Raw genomic sequence first — 19,888 nt, 5'->3', positions numbered from 1 at the left:
TTTACAAAAGACTGTGTGCTATAAGGAGAATAGGGAAGTGGTGAGCAAGGCTGTGTAATACACGTTGGCTTGCTGTAGGAGAAATCAAGTTTAAAGAAAATGCATTGCGAGTTCTTCACCTTCTTGAATACGGGTAGATCTTTTTCTAACTCCCAGACAAAATTCTTGACTTAAGTGTAGTTTCTGAAAGATCTTCAGTTTTCTCCAAATTAGAGCAGCCTGGCCAATCAAACTTACTGCTACCTCCTCATTCTTAATCAGAAAGCAAAACTACCAAACCTGGAAAACAGTTTTGGCTGTTTGTTTCAGCCTGTGCCTTTGGTGATTACTAACCAGCCTCTTCATGGCTGGATGTGGTTTGTGAACTGTACTTGGTCCCTTTGGCCCTACACCCTCTTAAACATCCTCTTTCATATGTTGGGACTGACAAAGGCTTGGTGTCTACTGCCAGTTGTGAATCGGGTTTGCTCTTTAGAAGCAAAACCAGAAATGCCTATTTCACACAGCCTTGCAACTTCCCAGCAGAAAGCTGCAATTACTCATCAGTGCATTGAGATTATTAAGGCCAAGACAGAGAGTCTGATAAATGCCTTGTGAGGTGCTTTGACATCATTCAGACTGCAGGCATCGATAAAACCAGAATGAATTGTGTCCGTTATCAGGAATAATAATACACACATTAATCAGTGTTGGAGGACTTTCTATTCTCAGGGGGGAATGGCCTTAAATAATTTTACATTTTCATTTTGTCTTAAAAATTTGTAATATTTAATATGATCTTTAATTCTCAAAACATATAAAATACCAGGAATAAATTAAAGTTTACGGCTTTTTCCCTCTTCCCTGTATCTTTCAGAAGTATCTATTTCTCTGGCTAAGGACAGGATACAGGGTGTATCATTCTAATGGTGATGGTTCTACATGTTCAACTTTATTCCAATGGCTAGAAACCTGGTTTGACCCTAGCTAAGTTGAAAGGAGAAACTAAAACAAGACAGAGTTTTAATAAAAGTAACATTGCATCAAGTGCACAACTTTCTGGAACAGCTAAAGTTTGCAAACAGAGTCATGGACTTTTGCAAAGCATCGGCATGCTTTGATGAGGTCACCAAAGGTGTAAAGTGACCACAAGACATTGTATTTGATTATCTCTTAGATTTATGGAGGATTTGATTGCTTGGAAAGAATTTTTAGAATGATCGGCATATACGATTTGTGTAAGCTAAGAGTGTTAGGATTTTATATACAATTCTATTTATATACAAACTGGGGGTAGTTTTGCTTCTTGGTCTAAGCTCAGTGCATAGGCAGGAGGTGTGATTCTCCGTTTGCTGCTTGGACATTCATATGGACACATCTGCATAGTCAATGCCAAATAATCCCACAGCAGAAAGGCTGCGTTTTACTCCCACTGCAGACTGCCAGAAATATAGTCAGTAACTACCAGGGCAATAATGGAACTGCTCTACTGAGAAAAGGCATTGACCAGCAAGGAACCAAGCAAGATTTATTAGGGCCTCTATGTGGTGAGTGCAGAAGAAATTTCTGCACCTTTATTCTAATAACAGCTTATCCAAGTGACAAAAGGCATTTAATGGAAAGATAGCTGTAGACTCTTGGTGCTTACTCTCTTTGCTCACCTTCATCTCTCAGTTCCACACAAAGGTATGTTTAGGTCATGTATGTATATGTCCATAAATTCCCCAAGGCTTGCAGTAAAAGCAAGGAAAAAAACCTATTTATTTTAAGTTATGAAGGGGACTGAGTGAAGTTATTCTGCTGCTATTGTTATGAGCCCTCTTCCAAAAGACAATAGTCTCTTCCCAAGGTCCCACCACTAGCCCCAGTCTGGTGAAAAAGCAGCTTGAACAAAATCATCACTTTTCCCATAAGTGTTCCTCAGAAACAGATCTTGAGTACCTTTAAGGGGAGATAACTGCTTTCTTCCCTCTGCAGATGAGTAAAGCTACACCTAAATGAACAAGCCCAGTGTATCTCAGCAGGAGTAGAGGAACAATTGCAAAGGACTGAACACAAACATTTCCTGCTTCAGAAGTAGGTATTGCTTACTATAAAAATGGTGAGAAAGGAGGAGGATCATGCCGTAGGGTTTTAGCTTTTTTTCTTTTCTGTTTTTAAATGCTAGAAGAAGCAGTTTCACAAAGGTGGAAACAATGAGGGGGAAAAGGGAAACAGGCTGAAGATGGGCAAGCAGGTGAGAACCAGAGAAACAAACCCTCTTACCTGTTTGCTGAATGAGGGTGAAGGAGAAGAAATCATGGGCTTTGCATTTATTTACTGGGTTCACTCCACTGTTTGTTGCTCTCCGAGGCAACACTGTAGATAAAGAATTCAGAGCAATAGAAATAAAAAAAGGTTTATCCAGCTAAATTCAAAGTGGCTAAGAAAAGGCTGAGCTAATGCATCCTATAGGCCCACAAAAGTTTTTGTACATCTTATTTTGAGAATGATTTGTAAGGCACATTGTTAATTAGGGACTATTTTGAGAGCTGAATTGAAGGCAGAGATATGGGCAAAGACCTGAAAAAAATGGCCAGCTCTGTAACAGACAACAAAATACAACAACGAAGCATATTTTTTTCCAGTCCCTCCTCTTCCAGAAGTACTGATCTTCTCCCCAGATTTACTCATGTTTAGTTGCAGTCAAATTGAGAACCACTTTGCCCACTTTCCCTTTGGCTTTGTGAAGCACAACCAATGCTCATCAGCGTAGCGTGTCTGACAATTACCAACTAGAGTCATTCAGCTGGGGAAGTGAAGCAGACTATGGAGAAAAATCTGTTTCTTCATCAGATGGGGCGGGAAACCTGCTGTTTAGAAGCTGTTTTAGTTAAAACTAGCTACAGAAACTAAATGCTAACTGCAGACCTTGATAAAGGATTGCGTTAGCTAGCACTGTCCTACGTGGCGGTCCTTTTCCTAACAGACTCAACTCAAAACCTGCTTCTCTGCTAACCATAATAGAAAGCTGTTTTATCATTTGCAGCTCTCTAAGCTTTATTTTGCCAATTTCTATTTTCAGCAGCACTTTCCCCTACAGATGCTGCCATCTCCCCTGTTTACAGTTAATTTCTTGTGTGCTGCAATTTCCTGAATGGCTTCTCGTCTTTTTTTTCGTGAGTGAAGTTTATTCTTAATAATCTAATAATCTAATCTTAATAATCTAATCTAGGATTTGCACCAGTCAGCTAAAGGGAACTGGACTAGACCATACAGTTAAATTTCAGACTCTACGGAGAGAGTCTTATTTAGTTTCATAGTTGCTAGATTAGATTTTATCTTAAATATAGATCTTAGTTTTATACGTGCTACCACTTGAGGCACACTCTTTTTATAGAGGGGATCTGAGATACTGCTGAAGCTGGTAGGAGAGGCAAAAGGGTTTTCTGCTAGTCCAGAGTGTGTGTTTTCTTATGAAATGTGAGGCTATAGAGGCCTTTGAACCTAAATTATGATGGCTCAATTGTGTGGGTGCCAGGATTTGGAAGTCTCTAGTGCCACTACAGCTGACACCTGCAGGAACTTATTTGAGCATTTGGAGTGTCTGTGGTGAGTTTAATTGCTAAACACAAACAGATCAAACTCCCTCTTCCTAGCAGCTCAGAGAGGGGATCTCCAAAAAAAAAAGAAAATAAAAAGTATCCAAGCTACCTAGAGCGTACTGAAAAAGCTCTTCTGTTTAGTATTAATAACACACAAACATATCTTGGAAAAGAAGTGGAAAATAGATAAAATGATTTTTCTTTTTTTTGAAATTTGTCTCTTTCTGGCTACCATCTACGTCTTTGTAATATTAGCACCAGAGATGACCAGAAGGGAGAGAAAAAGAGAAAGGATCATTATTTAGAATGAAAAAGAATGACCATCTCCTTGTGGTTAAAAAGTGGTCCTTTTCTTCTCTGGGGTTTGTAAGACTCAGCTGGGGACACCGGAGTCAGAGCAGAGGCAAAGGGGCTTTTTCCTGCCTAAGGCTTTTTAACCTCTTTGAAAGTTGTTGGGGAAACTTCAGCTCCTTGTGTTTGTCTCTGTCCTCCTTGGAACTTTTATGTTTGAGTTTTTTAAAATCTGTTTGTTTGTGAGTTCCCTGTCTTCTCTGGGGAAAGAGAGTTCCTCTCAGACCAGGAGGCTGAAATGTGGAGGTGCTGCTGCTGTTCACATCTCAATAACAGAAAACAACCTCTCTGAACAACAATGCAATTCCCATTTTATTTTAGGCATGCAGTACTACAACAGGGAGAGATTCATGCAGAAAGGAGAAAGAACAAAACAGAGAAAATGTAAAAAATCCTCAATAAGATCTAACTGATAACGAAAAAACAAATAAAGGAAAAATTCTATTTCAATTGGTATTTTAATACTGTTTTCATTCTTCATTAAAGTAGGCTTTAAAAAATAGCCTTCTATGCACTTAAAAATAAAGCCTAATCCTAACATAGTTTTTACTGGATAACCTGAGCTCTTGGCTAGACTTGTCTGGGCTGGGGATTTCAGGGACTCTTCCTGGCTTTCCTATAAAAATGCATCAAGATCCTGGGCAACTACCCCACCAACAGCTTTGCTGTGGGTTTCCAGATGCAGAGGTTACTGCTGGAAAAAGAAACCTCACTGATGACACCTAGTGTTTTCCAAAAATCACAGTGGGAATTTCTTCAACGGGTACCCAAGAGCCCTCTCCTCCCACGGGTGGCCCTGGGGCAGATAGTGCCAGCGGATGAAGCTGCAATTAGTGCCCAAGAACTCACTTTTCCGTAACTACATCCATGAAGGATAGCTACCAAATCCACTTTGCTGCCATCGTGTCAGTGGGGAAGGAGACCGAACCTTAATGAATTAACGAGTGCAGACAAAGCACAAACCCCTACTGATTACAGGCAACCTGGTAACTAGTTCTCCTAGGAGATGTTTGTGCAAGGAGGTTTACTTGTATAAAAAGTGAATCACAGCCATATAGACAGTAACATGCAACTTCCAAGTTGACTGCTGTAAATCCATAGCAGCATCTGATAATAACCAATGGAGGTGCAAGAAGTGGTTCCTACTCATCTTCAGTAGGAAAAGTGGACTTCTGACTGTGGGTATATAACAAGCCTAAAATACTAACTTCTCTTTTTATTATTTTGAAGAAGCAGCTGTAACAAATTTAACAGTGCCCACTTTTAACAGCAGGTATACAACTGTGTTTTTTGACAGGGCCTGTTTAACAGCTGTACAGTAGCATAGTAGAAAAAATTTGGAGTCAGACTTTTAAAATGATGTGAAACATGCAACATCAATATCATAATACAAAGTCCAAAAACACAGCTAGGAATAAAACAGATGTGGTGCAAGCTCATCATATAGGAGTCCTGCGTGTTCCTGCCAAAAGACAAGTGGAAGATTTTGTTGGCTTTGAGGAGCATGATGTAGTCACACGTCTTTGTTTCCATCTCCCTGCTTTGGGCAGGCAGAAAACCAGCAAACAAGAGGATCACAAAAGAATGAAAGAGCAAATGAGTTTTCCCAAATCTCTTAATCCTCAGACACCAGCCCAAACAAAAAGGACCAGTCACATGCATTGCATAAGGCTGCTACCCAGACTAATTCCTGGAGAGTTGCAGACTGTGTATGAAGCTTTACAAACTCTTTTCAACAAAAAAACAACACACAACCGCCCATCCAGAAAAAAAAAACCCAAAAAAAAACCAAAAAAAAACCCCAAAACAATGAGTTTTTAAAGTAGAAAAGAAGAGCACTGAGGATAGCTAAAAAGGAGAGAGAAAAAATTTGTCTTTGCCTAGCACCTCTGCACACAGCATCACGTAAAATTTAGCCTTGGTCTATAGATCTCGAAGGGAAATGGAGAAAGATACAGAATTCAAATGTGGGAATGCAGATGCTCAGAATAAATCAGCAGAGACATTTCAATAGAGGTACACGGCTGGCAGAGCAACGCATTGGCACAGCCTCTGTTTAACAAATGAATCCTCAGGGCAGCATATTTCTGGGAAAGCTTTTGGTCATTCCTTTCTCGCCCCTCCTCTGTGCCCCGAGTGAAGCAATGAATGAGTATTTACAGCTTGGTTGTGTCAAGGGGTCGACAGTTCTGCTCATTTAAAGTATGGCTCTATTATGAAAAGTGAGTCTGTGAATGATAACCTCATGGCTTTGTGTTTATTGAGTCTCACTGATTTCCAGATCAAGTGAACTGTAAAAAAAATAAATAAATTACAAATCACTCAGCCAGATTGGGTTCTTTCTTGTTTACTCATCAGTGACAGTTAACAACCCATGAGTCAAGCTCTGTCTTTTCTCATAGCTGAGCAAACCAAATCTGAAATGTTCTGTGCAGCTTTTCTACTTTTTCTGCTTAAATGAAAGAAAGAAATGCTTCCCTCCCGAGCTCCCTTCCCTGCAATGTACAACTCCTCCTTTGCACCCAAGTGCCCTGGAGCCCTTCTCTGAAGAGGAGAGGCTCCTCTGAAGAGGAAGGAGAAGGGATTTCTGTACCTGCTCATTTCTTTCTTATTGTAGAGATAGGCAAAATTTAGCTTCTAGTACTTTTTAAGCTCTCCTCCCTGCCCCAAACTGTCCTGTATATTTGAAATGCACATTGTTCTTCTACTTTATGCTCTGCTAGCTATATGTGTTGCTTGGCAACATATGTCATTAACAACTCCCTCAAATTAGGTAGAATCAAGCCAGCAGCAGAAAAACAATCCCCATCCAATTTCTTCCGTATTAATCTGGCCCACGTGTTCTCTATTTTCTTTTCCATTAGGCAAGTAGCCATTGACTCTTTAATACTGTATATAATAAACTGCAAAAAGTGTAACCAGGCAGCTTAGTTCAGCTGCTGAAATCATGTGAGCCATCAGCGTTTTAAGACTGCTTCTCCATTTGTTCTAAGAGGACTGACATTTCATGGACCAGAACTCACCATAGAATTTAGGTTTTTATTTTTTCTTTTATTCTACTTTCACCAAAAAAAAAAAAAATATATAAGGTAGAATGCAGAAAACTCTATTCTGAGGAGATTTTTCAACTTGCTTTTTTTTTTTTCCTCATTGAGGTGGGAAAGGCTGGATTTTCTGTTGTATTCTTTCCTCCTGCTTCCCCTTTCCCCCACTTCACTGTGCTATGTGGCCCAGAGATCCTTTTCCATTAGTTTACACCTTGTTATGCTGCAGCTTTTCAGAATTTTGCTGTGTTTAGGAAAGCACTGGGAAACAGCAAAAGGAAAAATAAGAAAAGGGAGAACTGTCAAGCTATGAGTGCAATTGACTCTGTTACCTTCAGAAAGAGAGCATGAAAACCAAGGAAGAAGGCTTTTCAGTTGTAAATACTTCCTTTATTAGTATTTCATGAGAACTGGGAGAGAAACAATCCATATAAAGCAAAGCTTTAACATGGTTAAAGAATCTTGGCTCTGCTTTCTTACAGGAAGCTGAATTCAAACTTTGACCTCCAATTCCTCCATCTCTCAGCTTTATACAACAGATGGGATCCTGAGACACTCTTGGGGCAATGTGTCCATTTTTACCAGTCAAAATTTGAAAAGATGGGGCCTTTGGTAACCCCCAAGGAAATGTTGCTTCTCTTTGGGCAATATGCTTGAATAATAGATTTTCTATATATAAGATTCACCCTGAAAGAGCTCAGCACAGAAACAGCAATTGGATGTCAACTTTTTCTTGCTTGTGGTGACTTTCCTTTTAGAGTACGTGGCCACTATCAGTTCTCAGGCAGGTCAGAGCACGTGAAACTAGGAACAGAGTGACAAGCACCACTTCAGAACTATCTGGTTTTAGAAGACTGATTGCTCTTCAATTAGCACGTAGCTCTTCTCTTGATAAACTACCTTGTATCTTTGAACACAGCTAAGGGTAAGCTGTAGTGGCTCTCAGAAAAGACTCTGAAAGCAGTTAGTGGAAAAATGAATATTATTAATAGTTAAGTTTTCTACACCTACAGCCTTAATAGCAATTCCTGCTGCTGTTTCATCCATTATCTTCTAGCGGCACAATGGGTGGCCATGAATACTGGTCAGACCGGGACATTTTTACTGCACTGAAGAATCTGCTTCTATAGCAGACAAATAGAAAGGATATTCAGCCGCTATATCTTTTTATAAATTTTGTCTATATCTCCTTCATCTGACCTTTATCTCCTCCTCATCACTGCCCACATGCTTCCCATTGGGTGGATTGCATCTGCATATTAAGGTCATCAATAATATGGTAACGGCCCCATAAGTGGCAAGACAGCCTCTGCAAAGCGCCTCAATTAGAGGTGCAGAGCATGACAACTAAGGAATGCCTTGATTACAAGCTTAATTTGCTGTACATCTCACAGTTACTGACCTATTGGTTTCTTCCTATATTACTGCTAGTATTTCAAAGGCAAGCTTTCAAAGCCTCAGTAGAAAAAAAGTACATTTTCCTTGTTTATAGGATTGAATAATTTTCACGATAATTTTTCTCCTAAGCTGCTTTGTAGCAACAAGTTTGTTAGAAGCCAGTTTTGTACTTCTTGCTGTCTGCAGCAAAAATTATCAAGAGTTACTTTGCAGAAGAAACTCAACTCACCTGTCACCTGCAGTTGCAGTAACTGAAGGTATCCTATTTTCAGCTGAAAGCAAATACCGAGCATTTTTGAATCCTGATGTAAAGTACCAAGGGCCAGAGGATAGACTGGAAAACAGTACTAGAGACTTTTCCCAGGCCTTTTAGTTGTGGCTTATGAGTATCTGAGCTTGAAAAAGAAAAGCATTGCACTTCTCCAGTATCTTCTCCACTAATAAAAGCAGTTGAGAAACGCCATAGATGCCTCTTGCACATCAGAAAACTACAGAAGAGTAATGAAGACTTTCTCTTGAAAATAGCCCTGTAAACTCTTAGCATCACTTTTGCTGGACCTCAAGGAGAGAAATCAACATTGTGAGAAGGAAGATGAGAGGCACAGCACAAACTGGAGACTGCATCAGTGAGGAAACCACAGAGGCTTCCCTTGCTGCCTATATTGGGCCATCACAGAGGGGATACCAAAGGCAGTGGGGCTGTGACAACAGTCCATAATTAAAAGGCCTACAGGGTGCTCCTCTGCCTAACAGAATCAAGGAGAAATCAATCCCTCCAACAAATTCTCCCTCATTGTATCAATTGAATATACATATCTATATGCAACATTTAAAGGCCACACTTGCAGGCACTTGAACTGCTGCCTGCTGAAGGGATTCTGTCTACAATCACATTATCTGCCCCCTCAAATTTGCCTGTTCTTTTGAATCCTTTACAGCATATTTAAAAGATTTCTTACTTGTTGCATCTTTTTATGTTCACACCAAAGCATTCCATTGTTTATTTCTTCTAGGGATTCAGAGAAATAAAGGAAGCATTACCTGACTGAACCCTCTTTCTTCAACCATTTCTCTGCAAAAGTGCCCCTCCCAGCTTCAATTTGTAAGGGGCTGATTTTGCCTGATGTTAACCCAAGACACCTGTCATGGTGCCTGAGCTGTAGCAGAAGAGCGTCTGAAAGAAAGGCCTAAGAAATTAAATGACCATGAATTATATTCCAAGTTACCCTGCTCTGCCAGTTTAGGCAGTTTTCATCCTGCCTCACTTTATTCTGCCCTTGCTTCCTCCCTACCGTATTCCTGCTCACTGCCCTTTTCTATGTGACTCTTCCCAGTGTCAGTTCACACCAGTAAAATTTTCTTTCTTGCTTCTTGGTCCATATATTTCATGTCTTAAAATGCCAACACCTCTGTCTTTCCTTGCAAAACAGTGTGTGTCTGCTATACAATAGCTTTCAGCTATGCCATAGCTTTCAATTCCGTTACTTATTCATCTTAAAAATTAGATTTTATAAGGCAATGAACCCTGCTGCTTTTCCTCTGGACCGGGCTTCGCCAGACACTTTCTCATTATGTCACTCAGATTCAATTTCACTTTCCTTCAGACTAAATATTGCTGCAGATACCTAATGCTTTCACTCTGCTGTATAAAAATAGAGAGACCTTTCATCCACATTTTTTAAAATCTATTGCAGTTCATGTGTAGAAAGCCAGAAACCCTTGCAGTGAGCGTTTCTGGTTTCTCCCCAAACTACCAACCAACAGCTTGCATTTACAAGGCTGGCACCTAGCCCTTCCTTATTAATGCGGTGAGAAGTATTTCCATTCACCCTGGTGCCCAGGAGCTGGATATAGTCTCTGCGTCACCTGAAATCTAAGAGCACCTCTGTGACATATGGTGTAGGACGTTCCCGGGAGCTGCAGGCTGTTGCCTCCTTTTTAATGTGCTTGTTTCCTCTAAGTGCTTTAGAGCAACATGAGAATAAAAGGTTATATATTTAAAAGATATCACTGCTTCAAATTGCAGTAACATATATGGCTTTTCCCTAGGTAATGCCACTAAAGGGCCTTACAGCTTCCATTATCCTTTATCTATAAAACAGTCTCCTTGCTTTCACTGCTCCCCTCTTCTTCCTGGTAGTGGAACTGAGAAAAGGTGATTTTACTGGCAAAAAACCCCATGAAGGTGGTGTTGAGACACCCAAGACAAACTTTGTGTAGAGAGAGGACATAGCCAGATGTTCAAGTATGATGCAAATTCTCCAAATCAACCATGAGAATTTTTTAAAATACCTGAAATACTCTCATTGTGGAAAGGAAAAGACTAAGCTCAAGGTCCTGCCTGCCTGCCTGCCCAGACAGGCAGGTGATGCATAGGTGTGTGCATTTTGGGTCACTGCAGCATGAAAGTGCCCAGGGTGTATCTGCTGCAGAAGATGAAGATATTGACAGTTTTTTTAGACGTATTTTCTGTTTAAGACACTTTTCCTTTATAGGGGTGGCAGCAGCAAGATGGAGGCAATAGCTGAAACAGGCTGCTCAAAAGCAAGCCCTTTTCCCCAGCAGTTAATGACCCTCTTTTGTTCACCCCAGGGTTTTGATTGTGGGACTACAACAGATCTGGTGATACCAATAAAGACACCACAGCAGCAGCACTAGCCAGTAAGTACAGCCTACGGAGAAGAGCTGCTCATTAAATAGGCTATTACTTCATGTAATGAATTCCAGGAAAATGCTTTATGTTTTGATTACGGGTATTCAGAGTAAGAACTGCTAGTACAGCACTTGAGATAAGGAAGGGACCAGATAGACTTAAATAGCAAATCTTAGTATGACTTATTATGTAATTACCTGCCTCCCATCACCATAAGGTCTGCATGTCTCACACAGCTAAAAATAGAGCAGCCTCCCTCTGCCTTTCTCTCTGTCCAGCCTGTGGGAGGAAAGACTTGACTCACTCACTTATGTTTGGTTGAGCCCTGCGAGCCACATCTGCAAAGGGAAGCAAGGGTCACACATGTTGAAGCAATACTGGTCTCTCCTAAGCTGCAGCAGACAGACACACAGAGAAAATACATTCATAAGTTATCAACTGACCTGAATGTACCAGAGGCTGCCCCTGGAAAGTGTCACTTTTCCATGCCCTTGGCTCTGGGTAGACAAATATCTCCTGCCAAGGCACCCCATGCTCCCAGCCACTCTGGGCTGCATAAAATAGGCAGGGTTATAGCCACTTACCTTTTGATTTTTTGAGGTTTGCTGCACTGAAAATGGAGGAAGGCTTTTCCTCATCCACCCATCCCTGAGCCTAAGGGAGACAACGCCCGCCTGCAGTGGTGGCTGCGGCAGGGCATGCTGCGTTGGCAGAGGCAGGACAGATACGGATGATGACAGTGTTCCACTTGTTTCATCAGGGCAGTACAAGGACTTTTGGGCAGATGTGCTGCATGTCCTCATCCTTATGCTACCCTCATCTGTTTCCTGTTGAAGATAGCAGCATAATACTGGTTTTCTATCAGGATATCCCACGCAGCACATTCACAAGATGCTGAGACTTTCGCTATCATTGCCAATGTCTTATAACATCGAGACTAGAAAGTTCAGTTACTATGAAAAAAAGAAAACATCCCATAGGCTGAAAAAAAAAAAAAAAGAGTGGGAAACACTTTTTTCAAACTGGTTATTAAAAAAAGCTGTATTCTTTGGAAAAGAAGGCTTCAAAACCACACCCTTAGAAATACCATTTTCGTATTAATTTCTAGTTACTGCCAGGAAGTATTCTAGATTAAGGAGTTTAGGTAATAGGATGCTATTTAGTCATGTGTTCTAGAGCGGGTCCCAGGAATACATTTTGGTGACAACTTCAGCTCTGCATTTGAACCATCACTGAAACTGACTGTATTATACAGGTAGAAATATTAAGTGGCAACATTTAGATCCCAGCTGAGATCCAACATCGTGGATGTTGCATTGTTTGGATATAGAGGTTTGTTTAACATTCTCCATGTAATACCTACAGCTGAGACCTGAGTATTTCAGTGATTTTGACCACATGCTGCAGTCAGAGAGGGTGAAGGTTCTGATGTCTGGGCTTGGGAGAAGAGGACACTGCCACAACGCTGCTACCATCTGGGTACACGCTTACACTACATCCCAGCCTCTGCTGATGTTAAACGAGGATAATTATATTTTCCTCCCTGCCAGAAGAGCTGGGAGACAGCCTGTTGATAAGTTGTTCCCGACAGTGCTTGCTGACTGCTTAAGCAGATACTCCTGAATAGCAAGCACATCACATTTCTGCTCCAAGTTTTTCAGGCTTTATCCCAACTTCCAGTGATGCTGTCAGAAGAGCAAGTGGAGGCCAGGGTCAAGGTGGCAGGGGCCCAGACCAGGGCATCCTGGGGCAAGGGCAGGGACAGATGACTCAGGACCTCCTCGAGCAACCAAACCATCTTTGTGGTTCACCTGTGGTATCCAGTGGCTTTACTGCACCATTGTGCCAATGGGATGGAGCTTCTGGGTTCAGGTGGACGGAGTGGAGAGCGGAGACTGTCGGTGGAGATGATGCAGCCTCAGTGGGGCTCCAGGGAAAGTGTGAACTGAGCAGCTATCATTCGCTCTCTCACACCCTACAAGAACTGGAGAGCACTAAATGCAATTACCAGGCATTGCCTCAAAACAAGCAAAGGGAAGGTCTATTTCATGTATATCACAAACCGCAGAGCCCACATGATATTTTTGGTAATTAGGCTTTCACATGAGTCCCAGAAATGATTCCATAAATCCATGGAAGCAGAAGAGGTCTGTGAAGGCTTATTAAATACAATTTCTGCCATAGAACTCCTGAAGGCTGGGAGAGTATAGCAAGAAAGTATCGGTATCTGTTTTGCTTCTCTTCCTAGACACTTGTTGCTGGCCGCTGTTGGATACAGGTTATTAAGTCAATTGGACCCCTGGTCTAAGTCTCTTATGATTTTTCTTCTTACTTTTCTGTGAAAAAAAATCATGTTTCTCTCTATTCAGCCTGGAGAGCAAACCTAAGAAGAAGGTCAAGACTCATGAAAATTCCCTGTGGTAGTTCTAAGCTTTTTACCTGGTTTCATGAGTATTTTAGGGTCTGGCTTATTTGAGTGTTCGTAATTACCCATCTTGACCCTCACTGCGTCTGTTGGAGTCCAGGCCTGGACTTTAGGAACACATGGAGGAGACTTCTTTACTACCTGCCCTTTACCTTAACATGTCCATTGATTCCCACCTACAGACTGATTTTCTCCCTTTTTCCCCTTGGGTTACTGAAACCGCTGATTTCTCTTCAGCCTGTGGCATCAGAGTTTTCAGTGTTTTAACACTGACGATGTTCTGGCAGTGCACAACAGCTATTCCTGAGTCAGAGGTATGTGAAGAAGAGAAATTCAAATCAAGAGACTTTGTGAGATAGTTAAAACCACCCTCTAAACTTTTCATTTTCAGCCCTTCTCTTCCACAAGCTTGGAAACAGCACCTCAGTTGAAATGGAAACATGCCATGAGAGTTTCTTCTCTGGAAATCTTAGTTGCTATTGCTTGCTGGGCCCTAAAGCAAATGTCTCAGTGCATCTGCAGCACCAGAGTGTGGCGGGACAACCCAACAGTGAAGGACCATCTGTCAGGCACCTTCAGCAGTGCTCAGAAGGTGTTCCAGGAAAAATCACCATGCAGGGAAAATAAATCCAGACCAGCACAAAACCAAAAGCTTTTTGAGGAAGCATTCTATGCCAGCAAGGATGCACGCCAAGGCATCTACAAGATAAAAAGAAGAAAGAAAAAAAGGAAGAAAGAAAAAAACAACCCATCACTCCCAAAACAGTCAAGATAGTTAAGTCACAGAAAACCACAGAAGTCTTCTTTTCACGTGCCCAATTCCCTTGGCCTCACAGATTGGCACATCTGGTAGACTAAAGGGTGGGAGGATTATGCATGGAGTGGAGGGCTCCAGCAGCCTTTTGGGTTTGGCACTTGCTGCTGGACTCTCTGATGCTGCAAAATAAGGTCTTAAGCTACACTGCAGTTGTAAACATAGTTGGAGCCAAGGAGGGGAAGGCCAAACCAGCTCAATTCCCAGCCTCAGAAAAGTGTGTGGCTTATAGGCAGTGTGACAGTGAAGAGGAAAATACAGCAAAATGCAGGCTCAGCTCTTCCAGGCGTATAAAGCTCAAGTTATTGAAAATAGCTTAAAGGACGGGCAATTTTTCCACTAAAATTTATAAAAAGCATGAAAGAGATCTTAGTGGTGGCTCAGCAATTTTTCACCCAGCAAACTGGAAGCAGTCACTTGCTCAATGGGTGCACATCATCAGGAAATTTGCTGCATTTCTTCAGTGGACTCCTGCCTACGAGTCCTGCACTCTCATGACAGTCACCCATGCACTGACACTCAAAACAACCCCAGCCTACTTAAAACCAGAAAAGTAGTCATCTCAAGACATTTTTAATACCAAGATTTGTTTCTGTGGGTACTTGCACTTTTAAAAAAATTATTATTCTACTGACGCAACGGGTGTCTGAGAGTGGCCACTGATGGCTGTCACTGTAGCTACAGCTGGCTGGACAGCACAGCTCATGTAAGACTTGAACTTAGCATAAAACATACAGTTGTTCCTTTTGTCTATCCAGAACACACATGCCCTGGGCTGAAAAAAAAAAAAACCCAAAACAAAACAAAAAAATCCATCATGTAATTTTCAGAATACAGTAATTCACAGACCATTTATGCTAACATATTCCTGTGCCAAAACTGACACTTTGCTTGAACAGCTTGTTTCCCTCCGCAGACATATGTAAAGATAGCAGTCATATCCCATATTCCCCTATCCCCCTTCAGTCTTTTTTTGCTGCGTTTAACAAGGTAAATTAAGTTTGTTCTTGTAACAGAAACTTTTCATCCCCCTTTCCGTCACGTGTTGGTGCCCCGACGGTCAAGTCAGGTGACAGTGACCCAACCGTGACAAAGCTGCTGGTGGCTCCAAGTTTCTTTATGTTGGGTTGCCCATAGATGGGGACAGACAAAACAATCTGAGTGCATTAGTTGGTTGGATACAGCATTTTACATTTTCTACTAAGATGGAGTTGTCTATTTTGGTGCATTCCTAGTGGCTCAACAATTTCCACTATAAGCTGTTGTTTTAATTTGTTTTACATTTATCAAACTTGAATGTGTTCAGTCTCACAATTTCCACACTTGTAGTCTGCTTTGGCCTGGATTTTTTTTTTTTCCTCCATCTCAGGATATAGGAATAATTTCTTTCCAAGAGCACTTCCATGGAAAAATTAGTTGTTAACATTAAATACATCCATCTGTTTCTTTGAGGAGCTTTGCCACCTGCTTGCAGGGGGAACGAAGCTGAAATATGGCAAGGAGAAACTCTAGGGAGGCATCTTCTGCAGTCTCTATGAAAAATTACCCACAATTAGTTCCCTATAAATGTCTAGGAAATACCATTTTCACGTGCACTCACTAACACAAATGTCTGACTGTTTCATGGGGATCAGACCTGCTCCTTGGCATGGAGAGAAACAGCTCGAGTGCAACTTTCCAAGGGCCATGCACTGTTGGTAACAGCAGCAGCCCATCTCTTCACACGCTATTCACTATGTCACATTCAGTGCAGCAGCAGGTCCTGAAGCTAATAAGGGTCTTCTGAAGCTTTGCTTCCTGGTGAAGAACACATATAACTTTTTAAATTAAAATATATACAGGATACATAACCACAAATAAAGAGTAAAAATGATTCAGAATAAAAAAATTCAATGTATTGTGTAACGCTCTACCAGAAATCTTTTCTCAGGAAATTTTACCATACCATACTGTCACCAAGGTTGCTGACAAGCCGATATAGCCCCTGGCCTGAGGGAGAATTACTAACAGTGGATTTATACCTGACTGACATTTTCAGTTATCTTTTCATGTCCTGCTACCACCTACAGCACTAACAAGTGCAACTAGAGTGCAAACATAAGTGCAAACCAGACACATCATAAAGCAAGTAATATATACAAACAGACATCTGAAATCTTAGTAAGCCGTAGTATGTATTAATACGCAGGTAAATGTGACAGTCACAAGAAAATCATCCTAGCACCAAACTTTCCACAGAAATACTTGTCCATTCAAGCTGTGCAGCCAGAACTTTGTGGTATAGACTGAGGACAGGGATGAGATGAAAAGCAAGAAATAATCACCAGCTTGTGCTGAGGTGACCCAGGACAGATAGCAACACCTCAGCTGCTTCCACCTTGTCCAACCTCATCCTGCAGTTAGCTGGTATCTGCACTTGCTGAACCAAATCACCACAGTCAAGTTTGATCTAATCCTACGCAGAAAAGGAGTCCAGACTTAAAACACTCCGTGGTACGCAGCTCCCCTCTAGCTTGCTTGACTTTCATGTATTGTGAAAGAACCAAACAAAATATAGCAAGGATTACCTACATGGAGAATCAGTGAAGAGCAGCTGTAAAAAACAAGGTGTGTGTGTGAAGAATAATGAAGCTTTAAAAAAGGTTATTTATTACCCAGTATTTTGCATGTTATGCGTTGCATGTCACCCTGGAACATAAACATTTTTCAGACAGCAAAGTGGAAGGGTTTTCTTCTTCAAGAGAGTCTCCCAAATGGAGGGAAATGGACTGATGTCTGGAAACTGAATAAGCTTTCTGGAAGAAAGTGGTATAGGTCCTGCTACATACCAACCCAAGGCAGCAAGATTCATTAAGATTCCAGTAAGTAATTTTCTCCTTTTTACTTGAAATCTTTATCTACAAACAAATTTAACTACAGACAAATCACAGACTTGATTTGATTAAAAGATCATTCAGATCATCTAGCCATCTGTGTTACCACTGCGGCTGGTGGAAACTGTGGTTTCATGGCACTTCCCAACACTGTCCAGAAGAGAGCTACCAAAACAGGAATGCTGTTCCATGGGCAGGTAGCAGAAACATTCAGCAGTTGCCCCTGGTCTTGCTCCATTGTTTTTTCTGCTGCTGGTGTCTTCATCTGTGGTTACAAATTGGGGCCTCACGAAGCAGGTGGTCAACTCAACCAGTGCCACTCAGTCATGCTGCCAGATCTTCCATTGCTCATTTCCCGCAGCACAATCTGAAAGAAAGCCTGTTTCCATGCCTGAGCTGGTCCGGGCTAAGATAAATCTGAAGGCTGCCTAGTGACAACAGTACAAACATTCAAAAAGTCTGATGATCTAACCTATGAGGCTTTGGCTATTTGGTATAATTAAGTGGAGCAGATGCCAACAAAATAATTACTGGAAAGTTTTCTTTCGACAAACTTATGATAAAAATTTCTCAACAACTTCAAGGAACTCTGTGGATGAGCTAAGCCCTTCCAAATCCAGCAGATTTCCCTTTTTGTCATGGAAGTGCAATAAATCATTCTCTTCCTGTTCAAGCTCCTCTTGAAATACGTTGGTCTCTGAGGTAGGAATGATGATGATGCGAGGGACAGAAGCGCAAATAATAGACCCCAGTTCTCCATTGACTTGACATTCTTGAGTCGCTGTCTGTGAAACATCTGAGCCTCCTCCTCTGCTGACACTGCTGTTATTCAAACCAACAGGCAGAGAAGCTGCTCTTAGTGAGCTGGCCACAAGTGTTGCAGAGGGACTGTGCAGGACTGACCACCCAAGTACCTTCTCCAAACAGCTGGAGGAGAGCGAAACCTAAAGCAGAGACATAAGATTTAGTTTTTTCATTCAGCATTTAACTATGGAAAGCAGTATTTGAAATATTCACTTCCACTAGGCACTTTTCAAGTCACTGGTCATATTTTCTAAACAGTAGAATCGTTGACTAGAAAGAAGGAAAATCATGATTTGTTAATATCTACAGCTGGGAAAGCAGTATGTTAGATAAAGTGAAAGACATACTCAAATATCAGCAGAGATAAAAAAGAAAAAATGAATCATAGAAAAGCCGATTCCTATATCTGAGCTATTTTACGTTTAAAAAAATATTTCTCCTTTTTTAACGTATCTCAAGGTACTAGAGTATTATACTTCTCTCATGCAAGAGATCTTAGATAAGACTCCAGCACACTGTATTTTTTATTTGCCTGAAGTTTCATCGTCCTTGGGACAATCTCTATCATGGTTCCAGGTGCCGCATCAGGGCAGTTGGCAGCTTTGCGTTGCTAGGTTGGAGGACAGTACTTCCATCAACAAAGAAGGGGAAAATGGTGGTTGTGATTTTGCTTTGTTAACCATTTCCTATTTGCCTGTTTTGAGAGAACTTTAATTTCTAACTCAACCTGATGGCAAGTCCTCTGTGACCTTTCCATAACACTTTGTGCACAGTATGGTAAACCAGATTAAATAAAGTAAAAGCTTTGAAAGTGTTAGTTTCAGAAAATGCCAGTTAAGGTTATAAAATCACTGTGCCAGATACAGAGAGAAGTTAGAAGTCTCTTCTTTCTGTGGAAAATCAACATTTAAAGTAAAATGCAGCTTTTACCTCATGACTATATGTATTCCTATGAAGCCTAATGAAATTCAGGGTACAACTAAGCTTTACTTAAGTTGCTATAAAGCTTCTTTCAGAGTTATAGCTCTATTTATTTCTATTAATATGGTTGTAAAGTGAGTCTCTCCATAGCTTGATCTTCCCATAATACTTTTGTAAAATTTTTCCTCTACAGCAGATATTCCCATTCTAGTCATAAACCTCACTAATTCAACCTCAGTCTTCCTCAAGCGTTCAGACGCAATTCCCATGGATTTATAGAGGTTTAGTTCTGAAAGATCTTGTAAAAGTGTTAGACCAGTTTCTAGCATGATTACAGCCCAGCATGGACAATCATGACCCCCTTTGTCTCCACCTATTCTGTGACCTGTGATATTGCCTTTATACCTCAAAATAAATGGTTCCTTTAACTCAAACAGGGAATACTTTTTTTTGACATTTAAGGGTCATCTCAGTCTTAAGAAGTAGTTTTGCAGAATATGTTATTGTACTGCATAGGTCTAGTCAGATTTTACAAACAAAACCTTAAACATTCATTTTTCACACAATTTTTTTTTAAGAAATATCATAATATTTAGTTTCTCTCCATCTCTAGCTCTCCCTGTCTGTTTGTGTTTCAAAAAGATACTGCTATATTCTGAAGTATTGTGTAATTCTATTCCACAAACAGAAACCCTTCACCAAACCCTGCTGGTAACAATTTCTCCAGCCACTCTGCCTACTCAAGTAGAGGGAAGCACAATGTGCTAAAAAAAAAGTGGTTTAAATCAATGTGACAGAGAAGAAAAGTCTGTTCTTCCAAACCAATGTTACCAACAGAAGGCAAAAAAACCCCTACATCCACTCCACCCTGCTTCAAGTGCTGTTTTCACCACAGCAGCACGATGGGTTTCTTTTGGATATGGCTCAGTGGGCAGGACACCAATTTCAAGATATGTTTTAATAGCTTTCATGCCAGGTAATTCCCTTAACACAAAACCTGGATGCACAGAGCACACTTGGCAACTGTCCTTTGAAATCAAGT

General features: G+C 41.0%; 1 protein-coding gene across 6 annotated transcripts in view; it reads right to left on the bottom strand.

Annotated features, from left to right (window-relative positions):
* Positions 1–8,291: 8,291 nt before the first annotated feature.
* LOC104060906 (melanopsin) overlaps positions 8,292–19,888 on the bottom strand; it is a 45,852-nt gene continuing 34,255 nt past the window's right edge. For 5 of the 6 annotated variants that reach the window (XM_054066087.1, XM_054066088.1, XM_054066086.1 and 2 more), the window contains exon 11: positions 8,292–18,065. In XM_054066087.1, the coding sequence (XP_053922062.1) occupies positions 17,676–18,065 (390 nt within the window). In that variant the 3' untranslated portion in view covers positions 8,292–17,675. The remainder of the gene's footprint in view (positions 18,066–19,888) is intronic. The other variant, XR_008449781.1, reaches the window with a different exon arrangement.

Source organism: Cuculus canorus, chromosome 4, assembly GCF_017976375.1.
Source record: "Cuculus canorus isolate bCucCan1 chromosome 4, bCucCan1.pri, whole genome shotgun sequence".
NCBI lineage: Eukaryota > Metazoa > Chordata > Aves > Cuculiformes > Cuculidae > Cuculus > Cuculus canorus.
This window is presented reverse-complemented; position numbering and strand designations above follow the sequence as displayed.